Source organism: Halichoeres trimaculatus, unplaced genomic scaffold (assembly GCF_033239565.1).
Source record: "Halichoeres trimaculatus isolate MK-OKI-2021-1 unplaced genomic scaffold, fHalTri1.1 fHalTri1_scaffold_24, whole genome shotgun sequence".
Taxonomy (NCBI): Eukaryota; Metazoa; Chordata; class Actinopteri; order Labriformes; family Labridae; genus Halichoeres; species Halichoeres trimaculatus.
In genome coordinates this window covers 2750905-2777953 of record NW_027437202.1, presented here as the reverse complement: position 1 = coordinate 2777953, position 27049 = coordinate 2750905, and the positions used below count along the sequence as shown (strand labels likewise).

At 44.9% G+C, this 27049-nt stretch overlaps 1 protein-coding gene across 1 annotated transcript in view; it reads left to right on the top strand.

Annotated features, from left to right (window-relative positions):
- The window catches only part of xirp2a (xin actin binding repeat containing 2a), a 43121-nt gene that overhangs the window by 5527 nt on the left and 10545 nt on the right, over positions 1-27049 (top strand). The window contains exons 2-7 of the mRNA XM_074664640.1: positions 13164-13242; positions 22226-22362; positions 25228-25365; positions 26196-26279; positions 26362-26431; positions 26782-26885. Of these exons, the coding sequence (XP_074520741.1) occupies positions 13164-13242; positions 22226-22362; positions 25228-25365; positions 26196-26279; positions 26362-26431; positions 26782-26885 (612 nt within the window). The remainder of the gene's footprint in view (positions 1-13163; positions 13243-22225; positions 22363-25227; positions 25366-26195; positions 26280-26361; positions 26432-26781; positions 26886-27049) is intronic.

Sequence of the window (27049 nt, the reverse complement as noted above, 5' to 3'; positions counted from 1 at the left end):
GCATTGCTCACTGAGCATTAAGAGAGCAGCGAGCCTGATGAAAGAGACTGAAATATGATTTACATTCAGCGAGCACAGAGCCGTATTGTGAGGGAGAGGGCTGAGGAAGTAGATGGGAGGAGAAGGCAGCGGGTAAGGAAGATGAAGATTGATAGGGTGTGATAGAGCCTCAGAGTGAATCAGCAGAGGCATTAAGAGGGAGAAAATCAAAATGAAGAGCGAGTTCATATTTCAGCAGGTAAAGCAGGTCAGAGTCTGATTAACAAATTATATTCATGTTTCAGTAATGATTAGCTTCATCAGGCAGCACTTCACGGCTGCACCATCTCTCAGGCTGACAGTCTCTTTCACCCTTTTCTCAATTTTCTCCTTTCCCACAACTTTTCCCTTCCCTGGAGATGAGCACATGTCTGTCGGGTTTCAGCCCTGGTTAAAAGCGCTGATAATCACGGGAGGAGGCCTTGAATGCAGAATGAGGAGATGTGCCACGGGGTAAAAGATACAGACGCTAAATATATCTCATTTCAAACCTGCGTGCACTACATCAGTGGGGTACTAAGACCATATTTATACAAAATTAGACTCATATGAGTGCCTCATGTCTTAATTTAAGCACAAAATATAATTTTCAGGGTCCAGTCTGCATTAAAGGCCTCCTAACGTCCCTGTTAGTTTTCAGCAGGGATGTTTCTTGAAGCCTCCAAACCTCGAATCATTGCACGTCCATCAGGCCTCAAATTATCTCCTTCTCACCAGATCTGGGTCAAGTTTGTCATTTGCAAATGGAGCCAGTTGGGCAAACTAAATTACTCTGCTCTGCTTTTAAAAGCCTCCACCCCAGAGTGTCCCCGAGCAAGTCACTTAACCCGGCGCAGATTTAGTGTCAAGCGGCTGGAAAACATTGGGGTTTTAGCACCTCATCGACGTCACGGAAGAAATAGAATAGAATAAGATCTACTTTATTAATCCCTGGAAGGGAATTCAGAGTGACAGCAGCAACACAAAAAAAGCATATGGTGCAAAATATTCAGGAATTAAACAGAATAATATAATAATTGTCAACTAGTCAACTCTCCAGTTAGCTTCCACCTCCACAGGACTGAGCTGGGCTTCTTCACCAGTCTGTTCGGTGTCTCTCTCCTGTATCCTGTCCACTCTATCTTGACATTCGTGTCAGGTGTTAACTCCATTAGCCATGTCTGTGACTAGCACTTGGCTACTCTGCCTGTATTCCCTCTGGTGCTAGGTTAGCACGGCTAGCTCCTCCATCTCATTGGAGATAGATCTGACATTAAAGGTCGATGGTTTCTCTTAATAACTCACACCACAGCACCAGCACAATATCCTTGCCTCCTTCTCCTCAGTTTGGAGAGAACACTGGGCCTAGCACCAGTTAGCATTTTCATGATACAGCCTGCTAACAGGTGAAATCTTGTGTGTTAACAATGCAGCCATGGTTGCACTTAGGATATATGGGCACTCAGATTGTAAACCTAATGAGTTTAGTGTCAATGGCAAACAAATGAGCCATGCAAAGATGAACAACAAGATAAGAAATAATAAAGGGGGATCATGATGATATGGCATAAGAGATGGCAGCTTTCTCCAGTTAGCCTCCATCTCCACAGGGTCCAGGACTGAGCTGGACTTCTTCACCAATCTGTTCAGTGTCTCTCTGCTCTATCCTGTCAACTTTATCCTGACATTGTCCGGTTTTAGCTCCATTAGCCATGTCTGTGACTAGCACAAGGCTACTCTGCACGGCTAGCACCTCCATCTCATTGGAGATAGATCTGACATTCAAGGTCGATGTTATCTCTTCTTAGCTCACACCACAGCACCAGCACGACATCCTTGCCTCCTTCTCCTTAGCTTGGAGAGAACATTGGGCCTAGCACCAGTTAGCATTTTCATGATACAGCCTGCTAACAGGTGAAATCCTTGTGCCATACAGAGATAAACAAGATAAGAAAGAGAAGAGGGCGTTTCATACATTTGGTGGGCAGAGTTTGATGTCGTAAAGGGAAGGAAGGGGCCATATCATCACAGGATCCCCAGCCATGTTGGTGCTTGTGTTGTTGGGGTTGTATCACAACCTCAGCAAGATTGTAAATGAACATATATGTTTCCTCTGTACACTGCCTGGACAATCCCCTGGCTTTGCTAAAGCTCTCCCATGAGGAGTGCTTGTAACGCTAAAAATAGCAGCAGGTTTAGTCACAACCCCCAGCTGCTCCGGTGATGCTGAACGCTGACCAGCAGTAGACAGCTGTGTTTATAAGTCTGACTCTGCAGGCTTCGGCTACGGCTGCCACTTTAGGGAAATGTCACAAACCAAAGTTACTTACATGTCCAAGAGCCAAACATAGCAGAAAGTCAAACTCCACCTATGTTTGTTTCTCCCTGCGTGAAACGAAAGGTTTAAGATGATGAATAATAAAATGCAAAAACCACCGCAGTGTTCGTCACAGGAGCAGCTTTTCGACAGGACGCAACCACAGACACAGCCGAGGGAAGAACTCTGACTAAATGTTGCATCATGCACCCAAAACAATCCTCTTTCACCCACAGGAGCCAGGATAGAAAAACATGACCCCCTGTGTGTGTGTGCTTCGAAAAAACCTGCGAGGGAGGCAAACAAAGCACTAGCTCTGACCACAGCGGCAATTTAAGAGCCTTCAGCTCATACATCACGACAGGAGAGCCTCGCCATGGAAATATCCCATCTGTCGCGGCTCTGTCACCGTAAATGTGAATCGTATATCCTTGCAGCTTTGTCCTGGCTGCCTCGTAAATCTGCCCGCTCCTTTCTCATCCTTTGTTTGTTCATTTCCTCTGCCTGTCTCTCAAAGTCTGTGTATGTCACTGCTGTCCGCCCTCTATCTCGACACCCTGGCTCTTTTTGGTTGTTTGGCCTTCACTTAATCCTCTCTGTCCCAGCTGGCTGCTGTTGAAGAACTCAAATCAGAGCTACAAAGCACCACCTCCCACTCCTCTACCTCTCTGTCACTCTCTTTGAGCTGTTCGTCAGGTTTGTTTTTCCCGGTGTGGCTTTTTTAAAACCCTCTGCATCACCTCTCTGCGCCTGAGCTTTGTGTTGTTTTGTTCTTCGTACCCCGGCCCTGATTATACTTTGTAACTTCCTTCCTGGCCTCTGGCTCGTCTCTCCGCGTCTCCTCCCCTCTCTGTTTCTGGACCGTGTCTCTCTTTTGTGCCCGTGGTTGCCCACGAGTGCTTGAAATATTGATGCGGCACTGTTTGTTCATAATGAGGGCAGTCGGTTGAGGATTGAAAACACACACACACACACACACACACAAAGAAAATCCAAGGTTGCAAAAAAGAACGCTTACAGCACCGAAAAGGAGGCGCGAAAAAGACAGAAGCTACCAAAAAGTAGCAGGAGAGAGTGGAAGAAAGTGTTGCAGAGAGCTGTGATGACCTTAAAATGAGGAATGAAGACAGAAAATAAAACCTCACATCTCATTCAGACAGGAACTTCAACTTTTCACTGCACTGTTTACAACATCCTGCTGGTGTTATTCAACCTGCAAATGAAGAGAGCGCTTATCTCAACCACATTATTCCTGATTACAACAGATTTGTATGCATCCTCCGACAATCTGCAGCTGATTGAAGTGCTCCTCAGATCGAGGACAGCGCGGGAAATGAAAGGCTTGAGCACGCTGATTTGCATCCTTCAGGAGCAGAAGCAGCCAAAGTTTTAATTCTACAACTTCTTCATGGAGCTGATTCTGTTGATGTCGAACTCTAAGGTCATCCTGTGTTTGAGGATGATATTGATTTAACCGCTTGAGGAGAATATTTACAAAGAAAGGCTGCATATGTGCATTTTTCTCCCCTTATAAGTCTCTGAATCAATCAGAGCTCCAGTCCCTTTCTCTCCCTGCTGAGGTTTGTATTTTCTGAGTTTGTCTGCGCACTATATTAAGTTAGACAAAGCCTTCACCCCCCCTCTCTTTCTTCCTTTCGCTTAGAGCAAATCCTACAATAGGAAATCCATCTCTATGAATCCATCGCTGAGCTTAAAAGGGAAACTTTAATGTTAAATTAAATTATTATGTCATTATGCTTGAATTGAATATTCAATTTCCCTCCGCTCACGATCAGTCACCTCACATAGAGCAGGGAAAAAATGTCCACAAAGGAGACGAGTGTCTATCCCTCTTTCATTCTGTGCCTTCAAGCTCTATTCTACATTTTGATTAAACATTAAAATGTCACATGAGTGAATACCTCAATAGCTAATCGGTGAACATGAACTGTTCAATGAGGAGTGTGTTTTGTAGGGAGTAGAAAAGGCTGTAGAACCTTTCGCAGTGTTGTGCAAATCATCTTCTGTGTTTTGACAATAGCTGCCTCTTTCAGGATGACAGTCATCTCGTGTAATTAACACGGCACTCATGCATCTGGTTCACTCGTTTATTTATTTACACAGCCCCGGATTGAACGGTGCAGGCCCGGAGGTTGAAGCATCGCGCTGTGACTACAGCCAGCTGCAAGGAACAGTGCGATGTCAGCGCCACAGCAGAGTGCCTCAGGGTGCGAGTCCTCATACAGATTTCAGGGTTATGAATCAATGTGGCAGAATTTGTGATATCCTGACTTTTAGCCGCTTGCATGGATCCACTCTCAACTCCACATATTGGATAGTGCACCTAAAAGTTAGGACCAGCAAAAACAGAATCAAACTGAGTATCAAAAACAAAAATACTGTCTTGTTTTCAAATGTTGAGCTGAAACAGAAAGGTCTCGAAACAGTAGCGTGCATAGACGTTTAAAGGATGGGGGTAAAAAAACATACAAGGCACATATGGCAAGTGATCTTTCCCAAAAAAGGCACTTTGGCATTTGTTTTGGCCCCCATAAGGGAACATAAGCATGAGTTTTGGGCCCCAAAAAGGCCCCTTAGCATGTGTCTTTTTGCTCCCAAAATTGCACTCTGGCCCACAGAGGAAACATTAGCTTGCGCCCCCAAAAGGGCACTTTGGCTTGTTTTAGGCCCAAAAAAGACAATATAGTTTGCATTTTGGCCCCCAAGTGGACACTCAAGTATGCTTTTTTGGCCTCCTAAAGGGAAGTTTTAAATGCTTTTTGGCCCCCGACAGGGCTGTAGGCTAAGTATGGCTTCAAAAAGGCACTTTAGCCCGCATATTGGTCCCAAAGAGGGAACATAAGCATGTGTTCAGGCCCGCAAAAGGGCACTTTAGCTTGCAATTTGGCCACCAAAAGGGGCCCTTTAGCTTGTGTGTCTTGGATCCAAGAGGGAACATTAGTTTGCACCCCCAAAAGGGCACTTTGGCTTGATTTTGGCCTAAAGACAATGTATTTTGTATTTTGGCCCCAAATGGACACTAAAACATGCGTTTTGGCCACCTATCCGGAACTTTAGCATTTTGGCCTGAAATAAGCTTTTTAGCTTAGTTTGGCCTCAAAAGGGCACTTGAGCTTTAATATTGGTCCCCAAAAGGAAACATCAGCATGCGTTCAGGCACTTTAGATTGCGTGTTTTGGGCCTCAAAAAAGGCATATTAGCTTGTGATTTGGCCACCAAAAGGGCCCTTTAGTTTGAGTGTCTTGGCTACAGGAGAGAAGTAGCTTGTGCCCCCAAAAGGGTACTTAAGCGTGTGTTTAGGCCTCCAAAATTGCACTTTGGCTTGTGTTTTGGCCTCCATGAGGAAACATTAGCATGCATTTAAGCCCCCAAAGGAGCCCTTTAGCTTGTGTGTCATGGCTCCAAGAGAGAACTTAAGCCTGCGCCCCCAGTAGGGCACTTTGGCTTGTGTATTCTTCATCAACTGGGCCATGAAGGGTGGGCACAGCCCACCATGCCCCCCCTTCTGCACACCACTGGCCTTAAACCTCCTTTCTGCAGCTGTATTAAAACTTTTTGGTTTGATAAAAAAATTCTTAAACTTGAATAAATGGAATTTAAAAGGCGAGTCAGCAATAACAGAATTAATAATGTGCTGAGATTCCTGCCAATTCTGAGAATCTGAAGCACAGATTTGGTTTTGAATTCATCATCTTTCAACCATTCTGTCTTCCTCCACTCCCTCGCTACACATTTCTTTATTCAGCTGTTTTTAATCTTTGCAGGAAAAAGCCATGACCTTCACGAGACCTTATGTGCTAAATAACTTTCTTTCACTCTCCGTTGGATTCCTCACAGTGCTGCTGCCTTTGCACTTTGGCTCTGTCTCAGCACTTCGGGATCCCTTCTGCAACTTTTTGAATATTTAAGCTTTACACTCAAAGATAAAGATTTAACACGCATCACAACATCACAAACTTCACACTGTTTGCAAAGATCAGAGTGTTCATTTGTTTCTGTCTCTCGGTCTGACCCACATTGAACCATCTCTGCGACCTTTTCCACTACGGGAACTTTACAGCTCATAACTTCAGGCGGAGATGTGAGGCAGCGGGGTGGTGTTGTTTGATGGTATGGAGCACAGAGGGAGAGGGAGCAGGGGGTTTTGTTCCTGTGTTCTGTCTGCACTGCTTCTCTCAACCTCCTGCCGCGGCTCTTATGTTAATTTAACAATGCGGAGTCGCGTGCAAATGTCAAAGAAAGTCTATATTTGAAGCTTGAAGCTTACCTGCAGTCTTCTTTTCAATGAGGCGTGTCAGATACTGTAGGGCTCAGGATGTTGGAAGCTCCTGGAATTTAGTCATTAAGCTCCCAAAGTTGAAAAAGCTTTGCCTCACCTCATTTAACAGCAGTTTGTAATTTGGTCCAACTTTTTATGATATATTTGTCTGTTTTAGACGAACATTGATGAATTCAAAACAAGCTGACTGAGTGATCATTTAAGGTGAAAAATCCACCTTTTGCTCTCATGTTTTTCCCAAAGCAGCCAGCGGGTGTTCTTTTTCTCAAAAACAGATCTATCAGGCATTTTTTGTACCTTTTCACAGCCTTCCTGGTTGCTATGCTACATGTGCTCATGGAGTCAAAGTGCACTCTGCAAAACAAACTGCATAATTACACACTTAATCACACTGAGCACTCTTTTATGCACAGTGGTGGATGGAGTACCAAAAAGCCATGCTTTAGTTGAAGTAGTTTTGAGGCTCCTGTTCTGATAGTTTGACTCGGAAAACAAAATTTATGTCTGTTTGGTTAGCTTGAGTCACTCATATTCTGCTTTATTTCTGCTTATTTTTCTGAAGCCTCCTCCCGGCGCCGTCACGCTCCTTCAAAACTTTCTGGCTCTCTCCGCGTTGTATCCTCGCGCAGGTCAGCCGCGTTCGGGGAAATAAGCAACTAGTCGCCGTCGGTGAGCCCGGCGAACTTGTTTACTGTTGCACACTCTCATGAGTCATTTCTTCGAGAGCAGCCACTTGTGCGTTATGCCAGCAAACCAATAAGGCAGCTTTCACAGCCAGGAGCTCTCAGTCCAAGAGCAGTTGGAGGGGGGAGAGCAGTGTAAATACAGAGCCTGTGTTCACATGCGTGTCATGTGTGCTAACAAAGGGAATACTGTTATATAAAGTGAAGTACCAGAGCGGTGAGGACTTCTTCTCTTGGCAAGCCCCTGTAGTCATTTGCTGTACATGAGAAAGCTACAGAGCGTCCGTGCATTGAATTCATGGTTTTATTTGCAGGATGCCAAGAGGACATGTGGTGTGCTTATCACCAAAGTCTCTCAGTGGACTTGGTGCGAGGACAGAGAAGCAAACACGAGGAAAAATGCATGAAGATAGACGCCCCGTGCAACTGAATGGAAGTGGTGATTTTATGCATCTCTTGAGTGTTGGTCCCCGGAGCTTCCAGCCTGCGAGACAATCAGCGAATCCCAAGCCGGTGAGGAAAAGTTAAGAAAGGAAGAGAAGTGGAAGAAAGAGAAACAAAAGCCATCCAAAAATAAGACGGTCTTCCGAAGGCGTTCAAGGAGTACATCCCAGCGAGGTTGGCGCCTGCTCTCTGCCAAACTGTCAAGTCTGATACGGAGCCAGCCGGCCAGCCAGCGGACCTCATCGATCGAAACTGCTGCTGCAGCTTCACCACCTCCAGCGGAATCACCCCAGAGTCCGAAAGCAGTGGGAAACAGATGGTTGCATTTTTGGCGAAGTTGTTCTCAAATTCATTAATTTCCCGAACTTAACTGACAAGAAGCTGCTTTTCAAATTCCTTTTCATTGGGGCCACTTCGACTGAGCGACCAAACACGAGAACTTCTCACAATCATGGCCAATCAAGCCTCCTTTCTGTTAATAATTTTAAAATAATTCCGGTTGGTTCTGGCAAAAGATACTTAAAAGTCAGTGTACTGCGAGGTCCAATCAACTTTAATTGGAATAAACAGAATTTGACTACATGAATGATGCAGCAGCCTCAGAAACCATTAATTTGACGAGTGATTGCTTTAATTGCAAGAGTCCAGCTGTGTTAGACTTCCAACGTCAACGATCACGAATGTTGCGTTCTGAAAGTGACATTTTGGGGAAAACACACTTTTCCCTAACAACTGTTTACCTCACTTTGTAGAGATTAAAGGAACGTGAGCTTAAGCGTGACCTGAGGTGGATTCTGCCTCTATAGGACAAAAGCTCTTCCAGTCTTTGCTGAGATAAGATAAGCTCAGCGGCTGCTAGCGAGTTCCTTTGAGTCTCCTCATCACTATTCCCTTAAACGTTGGCTTGAAACGCTGGGGTCTGTAAGATCTGTCATCAAACCGTATCCAAAGGCAAAAGTGTTAATTCTGTTCTCTGCTCAGTCGGGAAGTGGGGCATGAAGCGGGAAGCTGTGGATGTGATGCAAATCTGTCCTTAAAGTCGTCAAAGCTTTCCTGTCATTTCTTCGTCTCTTTACTTTGAAGCTGAAAAGCTTTGTGATCATTAGCTTACGAATCATCGTTCGTTCCCTCGACTGTAACACTCCTGGGCTGACTCACATTTTCTCTACCTGTGGGAAAAACTCACAATAACCTCATGTAAAACAAAGCGTTTCTGGTTCAAGCAATGTCAACCCATCTACGACGTTGTTCCACCCTCAAGAGCTGACACCCACCTCCATAAGATCTGAAAAATGAAACTCCAGGACTCAATTCTTGACTAATTGACTTATTAAGAGTGACACTTTCAAACAGAGGATGACCCAGGAGGAGAGAGGAGGAGGACAGATGGAGCAGATTTGAGAAGCGAGAGGCGGACAGCTCTCTTCAGAGGCCCTCCTCGCGCGGCGGCATGTCATTAGAGTCCTTTTACAGCGGCAAAAAGAAGAGCTTGTTAGAGGACGGAAATGTCAACAGCTGACATGAGACAATCAGAGGAAAATGGTGAATTCCCTCCACATGCGGCGAGGGCTAAGAGTTCCCAGGATCTGTCTTTGCTATGATGATGTCTCACCCTAATAGGCACCAAAGGGAAAGGTGCAGGGTGTCACTGTGTCGCGCCCTTTTTGGCTAGCAGTGGGTGTACAACCATTTCCTGTTACCAAGGTTTCACCGTCACAGGTCCGGCTGGCTTCATGTAGGCCTCTGTCACATGTGATATGATCCCAGATGGCGAGCATTGATTTCATTAGCTGGGGATCCTTTTTATTTTTTTTTTTCCCAGGGATTATCTCCTCCGACAGGCGGGCAGCGTTTAGACAGATTTCACGAAGCACTGTCCCTTATTAACTCTGTCAGTCTGCTGGAGATATGCAGAAACATCCCCCTCACCACCACCACTACCCCCCTCCTCTCCTTTTTCCTCTCTGGCGCCAAAGAGACCATATGGTGGGGACTCAAAGCTAGATAGCACTTGGTGATGCTTCCATGAGACATTGAGCTTTGGCCCTGCTGCTGTTCATCCTGTTATTGTATTTCATGAAACAGACAAATGCGTCCCTCTTGGAAAAAATGCAGCATATGCCATCTCGGAACAGCATGAAAATACAACACGTATTTCAGCTAATGCCGTTTTCCTCATCCGAGCTCTCTCTGTGTCCTTGACCACTCCTCTCAACAAGTTCACGTTTTATAATCATTTTTTGTGTGTCAGCAGCATTGAACATTGTTCGTCTCTCTTTGTAGAGAAGCAGACCCGCCTTGGCTTTTTGAAAATTGCTCTTGAAGAGCCTCTTCAAAGCGAAAGTGCGTTCTTTCAAAGAGCTGTTTACACTCAGGTCTTAGATTTTAATGAACCTTAGTTTGCTGCGGTGCCACGTGCAGCTCTGAGATTAGTCGTAGATGTCGATATTTGAGAGCACTAAGACTTCGACTTGTGTAAATTCACCCATCAGTCTATAACAGCTATCCTCAGGGTTGTTTGAGGCTATGGCTGATTTTAGCTGTTGCTGGGCAATGAACTCTGGGAAAATTATCTCAGTGGTAGTGTTAGAAAAAGAGTGGAGAGTAGGTCAGGACAACCTGGGAAGAACCAGGTACCTTACCTACCTCTGCCTTTTCTTGTTGTATGCTGACTTTAGATCCGCACTACTACCAGGCAGTCCGGTATGGATCAGGTTTCCACCACCAACTGTGCCCTTCTTGGTAAGCCAGATGCTGATAGCAGCATCAGCTGCATATTAGCATGACAGAATAGCAGCGCAACACAGTGTTCCCCACTGATAGATCCAACAAAGAGGAGAAACGTGACAGTTTCATTTCAACAGCAGTTTCACGCTGTTTCATGACGCCATTTTCCAAACAAAAAGAACATTTTCTTCATGAAGTCATCTAGAGATTTACGAGAAGTGACCATTCTTTTGACCAATCAACGGACTGCAGTGTTTCTAGCTCCACCTTCTGGGGTTGCATCAATGTATCTGGCACCCCAACAGAGGGGTACCATAAAATGGGATGATACAGGTTGGTAAATTGGGGACCTGTCCTGGTTTTACTCAAGGGAAACACCACAAAATGTGTACCTTACTGTGACGAACCGACCTGTACCGCTTTGTGGAAACTGGGCTTCAGGGTATGGTCATATTGGCCATCCATAACGTGCCATAGTCAAGCATGATTGCCCCCCCTGCAGTACCAGTCCCACTACTTTAATATGACCCCGATTTAAGCACGAGTGCATGGCCCACCTACGTCATCATGAAGTATCTGTTTGAAAGAACCACTAACCCTAACTTTTAAGATGGTCACAGATCTGAGCAAAGACCTTTCGAGTTGTCTTATCCTATCGACCCTAGATATCGAAATCGAACAATGCCTCAACCTCCGCACTGCACCACTGTGAACCCTTTGCCACCATTGTTTAAATTGATTGTCAAGAGGAGTGGTTGCAGCAATTGGACATTATGGATTGTTAGTCATGTCCTTCTTGCGCATGCTTGCTTGTGCTTGTGCATGCAGTGTACCGTCCCTAAGCCAAGAAGGTGTACCGTGCCAAGGAGGTGTACCATGCCAAGGAAGTGTACCGTACCAAGGAAGTGTACCATGCAAAGGAAGTGTACCGTGCCAAGGAAGTGTACCGTACCAAGGAGGTGTACCGTGCCAAGGAAGTGTACCGCACCAAGGAGGTGTACCGTGCCAAGGAAGTGTACCGTACCAAGGAGGTGTACCGTGCAAAGGTAGTGCACCGTGCCAAGGAGGTGTACCGTGCCAAGGAAGTGTACCGTACCAAGGAAGTGTACCGTGCAAAGGAAGTGTACCGTGCTAAGGAAGTGTACCGTGCATTGTACGGAGTGGTCAGACAGACCAATCAACCTGGACTTGGGAATTTAGAACGAGACTTTCTTTAAGGCCAACTTTTTGGGCCAGTTGAACTTTTTTTCTCTCTATTTTACAGACAAATTCAAATCTTTTTTTCTGTATCCAGTAAACTGCTTCAAAAAAAGCCTTTAAGTGGTCCAAGTGCACCCAGTCATGATATGCTACACTGATTTTTTCTGTAAGAAAGCAGAAAAATCTTCAATGAGGTTCAAAATTGCTCCGTCTGCTGCAACACTTTAAAAAAAAATCTTTATTAGCGCTCAGTGAAAATGTTTGGATTCACAGCCACACACCACATGTAGTAGCTGCATAATTCACCACAAGCAATGGCTCTAAGTGAAGTGTAAACAAGCCCATCAGACAACCAAAGAGAGATTAATGTTTGAATCCCTTTAATGGCTCTCGTCCGGCGACTTCCACTCCTCTAACCAGCTGAAATAAACCACACACTGAAACAACCCCACCACTCGTGCACTTAATCATCCCCTGAGCGAAGCTGGCAAAACACGGCGTTTAATGCAAGCAGTCAAACACGGAGCACTCGGGAGCTGTGGTTAGCAGCCGTTTTGGGCCCAGCGTTTGCTCTTTGCAGCTCAGTGATTTTGAGCTTCATTCGATGTGAGTGCTGCTTCAGCGACACGGAGATGGAATGACAGTGATAGGACGGGAGGTTCTGCATCCTCGTTTTGCTGAAGTTTGTGTGTTTTCCTGTTTGTGTGAGTGTGTGTGTGTGTGATACTGTAGGATAGCATGCAAATCACCAGGCCTTTCAGGGAGGCTCTAAATGGGATTCTTGGGGACAATGTTTTGTTCTTTGGCGCTTTTCTGAAATTACGACTGACACCTTCAGCAGGGGAAGAGACCCGAGCTTGACAGATACACTCTTCTTTTGTGTGTGTGTGGATGGTTACACCTTTGTGTGCGTGCTTGTTGTCACTCTGTGTCGAGATGCTGTCGAAAAAAAGAAGCGACTGGGAATACATTTGATTTGCAAATGGAAGCACACACACGCACACACACTCACAGGTGTGTTTTTCCACCCACGGGGATGATTTGCAACTGAATAGGCGTGTTGCACTGGCTGACTTCGAAGTTTTGACAAAATGCTTCAAGGGGGAAAACAAGCCTGTATGCACCAAGGACATGCCATTTGCTAATGTTCCTTTTATCAAAAGCAGCCTCCTGAAACATCTTTAGTTACAGCCAGAGTGGCTCTATTAAAATTCAACCAGGCGCTGTTTGCACTTACTTTCCAGTCAATGCCTGCTGTTAACATTGCGCTCAAGGTCGTCCTCCCTTTGCTCTCAGATGTGTGTGTGTACATGCGTCGTGCAGGCAGCAGGAGGTCTTCCAGAGCTTGACGCTTTGCTGTATCGTTTTTCACTCTTTAAGGTACGCGTGTGTGTGAGTGAGTCAGGGTGTGTTAAAAAAAACAAAAAAAAAACACAGGTGCACTCTCTGATAACACTCTCTTCCTCCCAACCAGGAAGCAACAACCGTCCACACCTCACAGTCCAAGAGAGCCACGACGACACACCAGACCATGTCCTCACCTGCTTCACCCTGTGAGTACTTTTTATTTGCTACTTCCCAGAATCCTCTGATGCAACTTTAAACCGTTTATGAAAGTGCCATCTCTCTGATTGCATCACCGTTACACCACTCCGTCAGACAAACAAACAAACCAACAAACTCCAGAGGCGACCGCAGGTTGGTTAACACGGAGCGCCGTTCCATTTGTTCTAGGAGATAAACACTCGGCAGAGAGCAGGTTGAACTAGATTGTTCATTGCCTGATAAGGAAGCCTCCCCTGGCAGCTTTTTTAATGGGAAGCTGCAGGCTCCAGAGATACCAAGCTTCCCCATTTCTGTGATAGCGACGCTGCGGTGGCTTCCCCCCAGTTTGTTCCCACTGAGGCTGATAGTAGTGTACACACAGATGGAGTTTACAGTGCAAGGTGCAGGGTTGTTTTTTAACTGGAGGAAGCACTGGACTACAGGCTGCTGTGCATTTATCAAGTGTGAGGTGTAATCAGAAAACTTACAAAAAAATTTTACTCCTGGGTGAGAATAATCTAGAATAAAAACGCAGAGGTCAACTTTAAAATTCTGTCAGAAATCCATCTTCACACGTCAAACAATGCCAGATGGAAATGCTCAAAGATAGACGTGGTGATGGTCCTGAGTGATGGAAGTGTTGACAGACCTGAAGGTGGTATCAAGGTGTTAAAAACATGCACACACACTCATGAACTCAGCCATGCATGCCCACAGTCACTCATCCTCACACACACATTTACACTCTGAGCCTCTGCATCCCCACCTGAGATCACTCAGGCTTTCTTGTCACCCCTGCACGTCTCTAAATCTCCACTCCAGCTCTAAAATTGGAGCTTCTTGACAATCCGGCGTTCCTGTTGTCCCTGACTGAGCGACGGCCTTTGTCTTCCGCTGACAAGCTGTCACGCCAGGCGCTGGCGTTTGTCTGCCAGGTCAAATGACTTGACGGGGAGCAGGGCTACAGGAGCTGTTCCCCCTGCAAAGCCACCGTGTTTAAATAAAGCACGGTGACGGGGCGGCTGCACTTTAAACAGATGCAAAGCTCACCTCTAAATCTCCGGGCCTCCTTGTTTACTTCCACCAGAATCACCGCTGTGCAACCGGATCTGGTTTTGTAGCACAAACAACACCGGGCCTGCTCTTTTGTTTTTAAACCTATGTGTGCATATTCATATCTGTCTGATTAAACCCGTCAGACACACTTGGCCCAGGAGAATTTCTTAAATGCTGCCAATTGGAACTGGATTTACCAACAGGCTGCTTTTGTTTCAATTAATCTCCCAGATTAGCACGCCAAATGTTGACGTCTTAATAATCTTGTTCTGAGGGTGAAAAAACAAAGATTTCCTTCCTGTCAGTCACTTCTCTGGCTGTTATGGGACTCAAAAGAGAGAATGAGATATGATTGATGTTTTGAAATTGAAAATTGATGTTGGACTGTTTTGTGTGTTCGTGGCCCCTCGAGGTGAATCAATACAGATTGTACGCAGCACATTCTGATGATTATGAAACTACATTCTCAGATCAACTCTGACATTTAAACACTGTTTCTTTACAGTATGCTGATATTTAGGACTCTCCTACTACTGAGCCACACTGTTGTTAAACGTGCAGAATGTGGCGATGTTGTTGCCCGTGTTGTTAGAGATTGGGAACATCTTGATTTTGTCTTCTCACACTTGCAAGAACACTCCTCAAGGTGTTAGCATTGATTAGCCTGTGCTATCAAACCCAGATGCACAAAACACAAAACGAGATTGGTGATTCATTAGATTTTGAATATGGGCTCTTTTTGGACTTTCTCAGCCCCCCTCATTAGGTATTCTCCCCGAGTTTGTTTATTTTCTAATTCAGGAACAGGAAATCCATGTGCAATTTCGGAAGGATTATCAGCAGAGTGCAGCTCCTCCATGAGCCCGATAACCGCGCTCTGCTCCAGTCAATGCGCTGCCAACGGCGCCTCACAGGGTGGGCTCCCTCTGAGCACCTTGTGTTTCACATGCGAGGTCAGCAAACAGTCATGATCACAGCAAATAATATAGAAAGGATAGGGATCAATGGTGTCCTGCAGAGTTATACACAGGGCTGTATTGTTAGGAAGGATGGAGGTGGAGAGAATGAAAAGGCCTCAGGCTGATCAGACACAAACATGAGGTCACCAGTTTCAAAGAGGACCTCTGCTGCTGCCGCAGGGCGACGTATGTCTGAAAGAAAAGAAAGGTCAGAAGAGAAAGTAGAGAAAAAGAAAGGATAACAATATAGTTCCTCACTTCCCATGATGACCTGCTTGATTGTGTCTGGATCGTTAAAGGTTTCCAGCTCGATTCTCCCGGGCCTCTCCCCTGCGCAGCAGGCACAGCATTGAATTTCTCTCACTTAGAGCTGGTTGGAGTGCTTCACTGTTCGTCTGAAGAGCTGTCCTGAAGGTTTCAAAGGCATCAGGGAGGAAAGAATTAAATTGCAGGATGGGTTTTTAATGGGGGCAAAGGTTCCAGCCAGGAAAGTACACCTGGCTTCTCTTCTGGAAGTTAGTCAAACTCCAAATTCCATCAGTCCTAGCACTTTGCAACGAGATCTCCTGTTTGAGAGTGAGCAATCAATAATCAATACACACATATGGAGGAGATATCACTGAAGGAGTCGATTTCTCTGTAAGCCATTTGTTATTAACTAATGGTTTGACATTTGGGAGTATATGCTCGTTAGTTTTCCTTCAGGGCGAGAAGATCGATTCCAGATTTACGTCTGTACGCCAAACGCTGAGCCTGGAACTGCTTTTATTTAGCTTAAGTAACACCAAGCGGCAACCTCTGGTCTAAGAATATGAGGCAATGCTGAAGTGTTAAAATCTGCTGTTCCTCGAGTGTCCACTTGAGGCTGGCTCTGAAAGTAGCAGAAGTCACATACACACCAAGCCAAAAAAAGCTGTTTTCAAAGCAGAAATTAACCTATTTACAGCCTGGTTCAAAAAAAGTGTCCTGTCTGAGATGTAATTTCACTATCAACACACACTGAACGGTAATTAATTTTTTTCTAACTTGGCCACTCAGAGGATATTAAGATTGCAAGCTCGCCCAATCAGAGGCACAGCTCAGGGTCATGTGACACAAAGCTCTTGCCACTACCAATATGGCCGCTATCGCTGATGTGATTCATTTACTGTTTCAGAAACAGATGGGTGACATTGGGAAGACTACGTCCATGTTTCATACAGTCTATGTACAACACATATATTACCTTTAAGGTTTACTCTTATCATCAACATTAGGATAACTAAAGAAGAGATGGCTAATGAAATCAGAAGTTCTAAAATTCAAAAGAGGGAAATAAATGAGGAGGTATGTATTATATGTATCATAAAGGAAAATAGAATAAAATAACCATTAGTTTTTTTTTTCTTTCTCTTTTTAACTGGTAGCCCTTTGATATCTTTTGATGTAAAGGGCAATACAAATAAAATTTATTATTATTATTATTATTACAAAAAAAATGTATCAAATAGACAGCACTTTGTTTTTTTTACAGTGAGTTCACTTCACTCTTCAAAATCTAGTAATAAAATTAAATCAAAATTAAAATTAGTTCTCTCATTCCAGTTCTCTCATGCAATCCATAGTTATGATTGTCTATAGGATTCAAAGTCCATAATACTTAAAGAATCGTTTTGTTTTCTCCTCCAGAGATATGATCGTCAATAAGGCGAGAAAATAGTCTCTTTTAAAAGAACCTATCTGGCAGGGTCGTTGATGTACAGACTCCAATGTACATCGCTTTAGCTCGCCATCGCATCGCATCGCACCAGAGGGGAAAGATAACTCAAAACATGGCCTGCATCAAAATAAGGCAACTTGAAAACTCATAGGCATAATAAATGAACAAGTAAATTCAACAAGTTAACAAATGATCACATATAAGTTCAGCTATTCCACGTGTCGTCCTATAAGCTTAGCTTCTCAGTTACTCAGACATTTGGTCTAGAGTCGAGCCTCTCCAGCTATGAAGTGCACACACTTTCTGATTTACCAAATCCTGGAATGTGATTGGTTGACGTCCTTATCGCGAGACCTACAAACCCAGGATCTAATACAAAACTCAAGGACAAATAAATGAGAATCAAACAACTGGCAGTCTACCACAACTTGACCCCACCATGCACATTCATCTTTACAATGAAAGTAGTGACCTGGGTTACACTTAGCTTAGCATATACTTAGCATAGAAGTAGTTTTGGCACCCCTTCTTTGAAAACAGCAGCTCTAACCAAAGAGAAAAAGCAACACAGGTCTAGAACACTTCATCGACTACATTAGTACTGACTCATGCGATGCTATTAGCTTTGCTAATCAAGCACAGATTGCTGCAGCTTCATGGAGGATGTAGCCAGTATCTGTGTCTCCCTGAGAGGGACGTGTGTGTCCATAAGCCTGCTGTGACATAAGGTTAAGGGCATGTTGGGTACCTCGATACTTGATCCCAACAACTCACATCCATACACCCCACCCCCCTCCTCCCGTAGTCACTCCTATTTTTTACGAAGGGGTGCTTCTAAAATAAAATCAGCTGTCACTGGATGCCTGGGCCTCACTGCGCTGAGGGAGCACACTCACTGCTGGAGCTGGTCTCCAAGCCTCACCAACCGTCTCAGCCTGGGTTTTTTTGCCATCCGTGTCTGGTAGAAGCTGAACGACTGATCCCTTGTAATTACCGGAGATCCAAGGCCTTTTCCCTATTCTGTTGGATTCTATTGGACGTTCAGAGCAGCCGACACAGCCGAAGAAGGTAAGAGATGAAGAAAGACTATCAGCATTTCAAGGCTGACTCTTGTGTCAGAACGAGCCTCTCTGACAGCGCTGTTAAAGTGATTTTCCACCCAAGCACAAGTGGAAGGAGACAGATTGGAAACGGTGGATGACATTTCAGCCGATAATGAATCAGTTTGATGTGCCCGCGCTGAGGCATCCTTGGTATAAGATGAGAATTAGGAGAAAGTGATGCCACACACAGAGACGTCAGGTAGCTCAGCTTCATATTCTTAAAGCGATTCCACGTGGATTCCTGCTACATCATAAAACATGCATGGGGCCCGTCCTGCTTCCTTCCACCAGCAGCAGCAGCGATGTGATCCGGACTGTTCTGAAAGCGAAGCAAATCGGAGACAAAGCGCTTAGCCCAGCACGAGGAGGCACCTGAGGGCCTCTATGTAAAGAAGTTACGTTGATAGATTTGACAGCTCAATTATTGTGCCTGTTTTGCTTTCCGTCGGTAGAGGAAGAAACCGCCCTGCACGGCTGACATTTCAATTAGTGTAGCTCGATTTGGCTCTCCTGTCAAACCCCCTTTGCCAGCCCAAAGCTTTGGTCAGTAAGTAATGAACAGAAAATTGGGTTGCTTAAGGCTTCTGTTTGGCGCAGGGGGTTACAAAGGGAGGGGGTGACACCTCTGTGATTAGCGGACAGCCTCGGTTTGACACAGATCTATGGGGCCTGGATTTAGCTTTAAGCTACAGCGCTACGACACTTTCTTCCCGCGCCCCTCAACTTCTGAAATTACTCTTTCTCCTTCTTTCAAGAGCAAATCCCCCTCTGTCATCTCTTGCCCTAGCACCCTATGCTGCCCTCCACCTCCTCTCCTCCAGCTACTCCCTTCACCTCTCGCAGCTTTCGCTCAGGAGCTAGTGACAGCGAGGTCAATGCCCCTTAGCTCGGCTCGATATAGCTGCTTTCCCCCCCTGTTCCTTCTTTCCAGCCTCTCGGACTTCCATTACCCCCACCGCTTGGTGCCATCACTTCTGCAGCCACTGTGGCATTGAAGAGATAAGCAGCTAATCCTCGCAGAGGAAGAAAAATGTAGTCAGTGTGAGGTTTAGGAAGACTCCAAGCAATGTGATATTCCCTCCATGAGGAGCAGGAAACGCAGGTTGTAAGCCTGTGAAAGTTTTCTGATATCCACGAAGAGACATGGCCTTCATTCTGTTTGGGCATTTTGTTTGAACGCCATTCTTTATGCTAATTAAACGCCCTTTGGTGCCACTTTTAATTAGAGAGATGCTGGAGAAGCGTTTGAAATCTTAGAGAGAATAATCTCATTAGAAGTTTCCCTCTTCTTTGTTTTCCCCCTCTCCAACACACTTCCACTTCATAAATCTCCCTGTCACTAAGGGAACATGACGCGGCAGACAGAGCCGGTTTATAAAAAGGCCAGGGTGGATTTTTTTCTCCCCCTGCTGTTGGAGCCGCTCTTACCTCACCCTCATGTTATGGCAGCTTTGCATACAGCATTCCGATCCAGGAAGCCAAACCGCTGTTGTCACCACTCTCTGGCCTCATAACCCCCTCCACCCGCCCACCCCTGTCATGTCTCTGCTTCTCTGACAGCTCCAGACTATGACTTCAACATTTATCTCGGGTGATAAATGAGGGCATTATCCTTGTGTTTCTGTCATCAGGTGGGTATTGAGTTACAGCACAGCCTCAGGTGTAGGATTTCTGACCCATATTTATAGGACGCTGAAAAACCCCAGTTTATTTCCAGACGCTCAGGCCGGCTATTTCTCTCCATGACGGGGTTATTGGTTACACTAACATGCCAGATGTAGCTGAAAGCTAAATTTGGTGGGATGAGCAGAGCATGCTCTTGTCACATGGAGTCACACCAGTCAGAAGCATAAACAAAGACGCAAGTTTTTCATGCCAAACTCTAACATGCTATAATCCCAGACCTGTATCAAACAGGAACAGTGGTGGACACAGGGGAGGGGCAAGGGGGGCAGCTGCACACTCTTGTGGCATAGTTGTTAAAAAACATAAGCTAAACTGCCTTATTGGAAGCCAAAATTTAGACTTACGTGCCCTATTGGAAGTCAAAATGTGGGGCTAAAGTGCCCTCTTGGGAGCTGAAACATACACTAATGTGCCTACTTGAGCTACAACATGCACTTTAGTGCCCTCTTGAGCCAAAACATACTAATATGCTCTCTTAGTAGATTTTGTGCTCACGGGAGCCAAAATTGTGTAGGGTGCCATCTTGGGAGTCAAAATGTGCACTAAAGTGCCTGTTTGGGAGCCAAAAGGTGCCCCAATGAGCCGTCTTGTGAGGCAAAAGGTGCAATTTTCTGCCCTCTTGAGAGCCAGAAGGCAAGCTGAAGTGCCCTTTTAGGGAACATAACAAGAGCTAAAGAGCCCTCTTGGAACCCAAAAGGTTGGTAGGGTGCTGTTTTGGGAGCCAACATGTGCTAAAGTGCCTTCCTCAGAGATCATATTTGCACTTCAGTGCCTTCTTGAGCAAAAACAGACTGATACACTCTCTTGTAGGTTTGGAAAAAAGCTTGGAAGTCAAATGTGGGCTAAAGTGCCCTCTTGAGAGTCAAAATGTGGGCTAAAGTGCCCTCTTGGGAGCCAAAACGAACACTAATGTGCCTACTTGAGCTACAACATGCACTTTAGTGCCTTCTTGATCCAAAACATACTGATATGCTCTCTTAGTATATTTTGCCCTCCTGGGAGCCAAAATTGTGTAGGGTGCCATCTTGGGAGCCAACATGTGCAATAAAGTGCCCTCTTTGGAACCAAAATGTGCACTTAAGGGCACTCTTGAGTCAAAGCTTGCACTAAAGTGCCCTCTAGTGCCCTGTAAAAAGTCAGAGTGTGGGCTAAAGTGCCTTATTGGGAGCCCAAACATCTGCTAATGTGCCTTCTTGAGCTACAGTGAGCACTTGAGTGCCCTCTTGAGCCAAAACATACTGATATGCTCTCTTTGTAGTTTAAAAAAAAAGCCAAAGTGCCCTCTTGGGAGCCAAAATTGTGTAGGGTGCCATTTTGGGAGCCAAAAAGTGCACTACGAGCGTGAGCGCTCTTGGGAGGCTGCAGTGTCCTCTTAAGCAAAAAACATGCTTATATGCCCCCTTAGTAGACATAACAAGATCTAGGGTGTCCTTTTGGGAGTCAAAATGTGCGCTACAGTACCTCCCTGGTTTAAAATACACTCTAAACTGTCCTTTAGATTAGCAAAATGTGTGCAAATGTGCCCTCAAAAAAATTTGGTATGTGCCTTTTTTTTTTGCCCTGGCCCTTCCAAATGTCTGTGCACGCCACTGCAGAAGAACCCAGATAAAAACAGTTAATGCATGACTCCTAGCTGCTATATCCATCCTGCGTTGTCATATGTAAAGTATACTTTGTAATGGAGAGGTGTTGACATATCTGCTTTACATATAAGCATGAACGGTATGTTCTATATGACTAAGCCCTGAATCTGCCTCTAATCCCTACACTGCTGTAGCACCAAGGGGACCTTCACTGAATCTGTGTGTGATGAAAAAGCAGCTGCTAAAGGACTTTTAAATAAACACAAAATAAACTCACACTGACCTCCTCTTTGAGCTCAAATAGCAAACATACATGCAGACGACACAGAATATTTTTTCAAAACAGTCAAAAGGTTACGCATAATGAGAGAGAACAATTTCTATTTAGGGTCTTCTTTCATCCCACGGTGTTGTTGCCTGGAGAGGAAGAGGGAGAGGAAGGGAGGGAGAGAACATGCCAAGAGCTAAAAGGTCCAGTGTGGGAGTGAGCCGAGCTCTAATATAGCCTTCTCTGTTGCCTAATGATGCTTTGTAGCGCAGGAAAGTCAAATGTGAAATCGGTGGTCGTCTCTTAATTGGGTGTCCCCGGGGATGTGCCGGGAAATATGAGGTATCATAAAGTAGAGCCTTGTGATTGATGAGGATTCAGCTGTGGTTTCATGTCAACATTTGTTATGGAGTGTTTGCTTGGGGCCACTTCTGGATGAAAGTATCTACTGAATCTAAAACCAAGTCGGGGCTTTATTTGGTGTTTTTCTAACTCTACATCCTCAGAAATCTGCTGCAAAGTTTGATAACAGAGCAGCTCTGTCTAACTGTTACATAAACTTGAGCTCACTTTGCGTGCACAAGTGAAGGACACTCACAGCATTAAGGTTAATTTATTTGTGCTTGTGTTCATACAGCTGCAGGCAGCACAGGCAAATCCAGGTCAGGACGTCCTGAGGACCCTGAGGCCGAGCCGGTGTCGGTGAAAGAGCGGCTGGCGATGTACCAGGCGGCCGTGTCCAAGAAGGAAACCGGCAGCTCCTCGGCTGCTGCGGTAAGATGATACTTCCACGTGGATGTAAGGAGAGACGGCAGGGGAGGATACGGGGGTGGTTCGAGAGAGGGCAGACGGTCCTAGAATTCTCTAGAAGAAGCTGTTAAGAGCTAAGACTAGCATGCTGTTACTTCACTCTCTGAATGTGCTGTCACTGATTCCTGTCCTGCTTGTCGACTTCTCTGCTGAACAGGGGCCTCAGGGATGGGTGCCACGGGGCTCTGCTAGACTTATTTGTCAAAGTGTTGCAGAGCTCAGAAGTGGACAGGAAATGTCCAGGGAGGAAACAGGAGCATGGAGGAAAATCAAGACATTTTAGGCTGGGTGTAGTCTCATTTAGAGCGACCTCTACTGGTTGTGGTCATCAAAGCACGAGTTAATGCATCTGCTTAAGAAATGAGTGCTATAAATCTACTGAAGTCTTGATTATTTCCTCTTAAACGCAGAAATTAATTTTCAGACCCATGCTCCCTTGACCTTGATGAAATGGGTTTTAGGAAGCTAATCATATCTGAATTTCCCCTGTCAAAGTCAGGGTAATTGCATGAAATTGTTGACATTGTTCAGCCCAAATAGGCATTTGTAACCACTGGCAACCAAAGGCAGAGAAGGCTACACACACTCACACGCACATGCACACTTACAAAGTGCAGCACAAAAAAACACCAATAACCCTGTCAGAGAAATTTGCACAGCCTCTGCAGAGGAGAAGAAAAAAAACACACATTCAGATGAACCCACACATCGGCGGGCTTTCACACATTATAACTCCTTTGATTAAACACAAAAAACATTTCTGAATATCCTCAAGTCATTAGTCATTACCAAGGACCAAAAAAAGCTGCGGCGGCTTTGAAGAGCCGGCTTGCACTTTATAAACCCAATAATTCAGCTGTGTGCGCGGCAAGTCATCCAAGGCCATTACAGAAAGGCAGCTCGGCGTCTAAAATACAGCCCTACAGAAGTGGGAAAACGCCTGTGCTTCCCTCTTTAACTCTGCTCTACAAATACAACACATAAGTCAGCAGAGATACAGCTTATAAACATTAAGTATCTGTTTTACAGAGATAGGCCTGCGGTTGTAGCTCTTAATATGTGAAAGCAGCACTTCCAGGCTTTGGAGCCGTTACTGTGAGATTGTGAAGGTGTCAAAAACAAGTGTTAATGAATTGCAGCGCCCTTGATTTTCATAAAGGAAACGTTGAATCTTACATTTTTTGCTAGTAAAGCAAAGTGAGGCTTCTAACAGCTGAATGTGAGCTACAAGGAATCAGCAGAGGAATCTTGTATTTCCTCAATACCGTCACAGCTGCTGTCTGCATGTTCACACACAAGTGACAAGGTGTTAAAGATAGCAGGGCTAACGCTGGACAGCTCTCAGTCTGTCGAGTCTGTCTGCTACTAATGTGCCACAGATTCAGACTTTGAATGTCTGCAACTAAAACTAAACTAACATTCCTTCCTTCTTTATGTCCGGGCTGGTCATTGCAAATGAAACATGTTGTTTCAGCGTCCCATCAATGCAGCGGTCGCACCCTGAGGTGGTAAAATATTGATAACACGGTGTTGTGTCATAAAATGTCACTGCCCTAACCCATACTGCAATATCTTCCAAATTGCAGTGCCATCCTCATTTGCATTGAAAAGAAAAGGTGGCGCCTGTGTGTGTGCATGTGTGTGTATGAGCTCAGCATTCACACACATCACAGCTACATAGCGATATACGCAGAAGCCCCAGCATAAATGTTTTATAAGGAAAGTAATTGACAATCCCAAAAGGAATTTCCTTTATCAAATAGTGAGTCTGTTTCCTGCCCGCAATTCATAGAGCGAAATACTGCTTTCTCCATACTAATGAGATTTAAGAAGTCGCTCCTCCCGCCTCCCTTTCACAAAGAAAACCAGGCTTTTATATTTTTCAGTTTTAAGACGTAATTCTTTCCGTGGCTCAATAAAAAGAAAAAGTATTGAAAAGCTTTTTTGTTCCATTAAACGGGCTAATCTGAAAGCCCAAAATGTCTATTGATGTCTCTCTCCTTCTCTGCTGCAGAATAGATGTGGCAAAAAAAAGGGAATCAATTCAAATTGGGTGCCTGCCATCTTCGCTGTTTGTGAAATTTCTGCCATCATTTGGGTCTAAAAATCCACTCTGATGCTTTGAATTAGTTTTCTTTCACAAATAGAAACTTATTCCGTTAGGCAGGGCTCGGGTCTTTGTCCTTCAGCAGAAAAACAAACACAAGCCCAGTTGGAGAAGGATGCTGACATTTCTGCCACAGGGTCAACAGGCAATAAAGTGCAGGTTTACGGTGAATTAAACACTCCAGGTGTTTTTTTGTTTGTTTTTTCGTCTTTGTATTTCTTCTCTTTTTGGTTCTCCTTATATTTGTAGCCTGACATGTTTGATCTCTCATCTGTCAGCCATTGACACCAAACTCTCCTGTGTGTCCGGAGATCCTATATGTAACCATAGTTGTATTGCTTACACACAAAAATTTCACCTGTTATCAGCCTGTGACATTTTGATGCTAACGGGTGCTGGGCCGGGTGTTCCCCACAAGCTGAAGAGAAGGAAGCGAGTACAATTTGCTAGTGCTGCTGTGTGAGCTAAGAAGAGATGATATCAATCTGTCTTTCTATCCATGTTATAGGGAATGTAAGATCTATCTCCAATAAGATGGATGAGCTAGCCATGCTAACCCAGCACCAGATGGAAAACAGGCAGAGCAGCATCATGCTACTCACAGACTCACAGACCAAGCTGTCGTTTCTTGACACTTTCTTGTATTGCTGCTGTGACTCTAAATTTCCCTTTGGGGATTAATTAGGTACATTCTGTTCTTTTCTATTCCATTTTTCTCATAGATGATGGAGGAGTCGGAGGCGTGTTCGCTGCCCGGTGGTCTGGCCAGCGTGAAGAAGCAGTTTGAGAACCAGGAGTTCACCTCTTCATCCTCCCAGTCCAGCGTCACCCAGTATCATTTCGAGCAGAGATCTGTCCAGGTGGGTATGTTTTTAAACCCATAATGCACTGCTTTCCAAAGGAGTCAGTACATAGAACACTCCACTAGGGTAGCGTTCTTGTCTGTCAAATCCCCAAAAATCCTCCCTGAACTTTGCCACTCTCGTCTCGTGTGCGAGTGAGGATGCCAGAACACGTTAGCACCCCGGGACCCAACTGAGTCTCAGTGAAGTGAGGTCAATTCAACTCCTCCTTGCATGCTCCCCATCTGCTTATTCAGGCGGGAGACAGAGTGGATCCACCGAGCACACACAGGCCTCGCTGAATGCTAAATTTTACATAAAGGTTCGTGAGGAGGGAGTGATGGGGTGTCTGTTCCATCCAGTCATTGCTTCTCCTCTGCAACGGAAAACCACTCTTCGTTTTTTCTTCGCAGGTGTAATATCCAACTTCTGTTTCAAACCGGCTCGTACATCAGGAAAGATATCATTATTCCGACATAAGTGGTTTCTCGAGTACAGAGCACCCCCTCCCTCCATGTATCTTTTATGTTAACAGCCGAGGATACAAGCTCAAATATTATACTTCTCTTTCATCTCGTTCAAATTGCATGAACCTCACTGGAGGAAACAGCAGATGCAGTTTTGTACAGTTTCTAGAATCTATTGCTCGATGTCTGCGTCGCTGAAATCCTCCATTAGTGGAATTAAACTCCAGAGAAAGGAGCTCCGTAATAAGGAAACATTTGTTGCCAACAAGAGACGGCTTTTATTGAGTTTGAGGATATTAAACTTGAACACACAGGGATGCAAACCTGCTATCATAGCTCATGCTTTGGAGATCCATATCCTCGTTTGTCTGTGTCTGACAGGAAGTGTCGAGCTCCTCTGAGGTGACAGTGAGAAGCAGCGTCAGGGAAGTTGTCCCTTCCTCGACCATCTTTAAGAATCAAGAGGTAATGAGCCAACATATGGCTGATTTCACATGCTCAGTTGAAATGTGTCACCAGTGTTTCACTCAGCGTCGTCTTTTCACAGGTGATCCAAGATGAAAGAGTCCAGCATGACAATGTAGCAGCGAGTTACGGAAGCCATTACAACGAAACAGGTTATTCCTCTCATGCCTTTTATATTCTAATTTGCACATTTTTATCACAGCTCTGCTTGTGTCCTGTATATTAATGATTGTTCCCACTACTGCTGAATAAGGGATGAGCCATGAAAAGGCCCGTGTATGATTTTCTATTCAGTGCATAGCCGCAAATCTAATCAGGGCCAAGTCAGGAAGGTAAAATATTGGCGAGTGGAAATTGGGCAATCACCGCCGCATGGTTTCAGAGAATGAAAACTACTCAGGTTTTTTTAATGAAATGATTTATTTCCCTTCCCAAGCCCCCCTCTGAGCCCCCTCACTGAGAATGACTTAATGAGACAGCCTCTTCCTTGTGTCTAATTCAGTTATGCTCGTCGGAGGAGAGGACCTACCAAAGGTTTCCACTCAGGCTTTGAAGCAGCAGTATGAAAAAAGTATCGAGGAAGCAGCGCCGGCTAAGGAAATTAAGGTAATGATGCTGTCTGTTTACCCAAACAGATGATAGCTGTGTTGTTTCGGTGTCAGTGTGAGGATGATGCCACATCATGAAAGGAAATTGTGCATGCCATGAGCTGATGGAGAATAAATTAGTGTAGATAAAAATCATTTTAGTCAAACTCTGGAAGTCTTTGA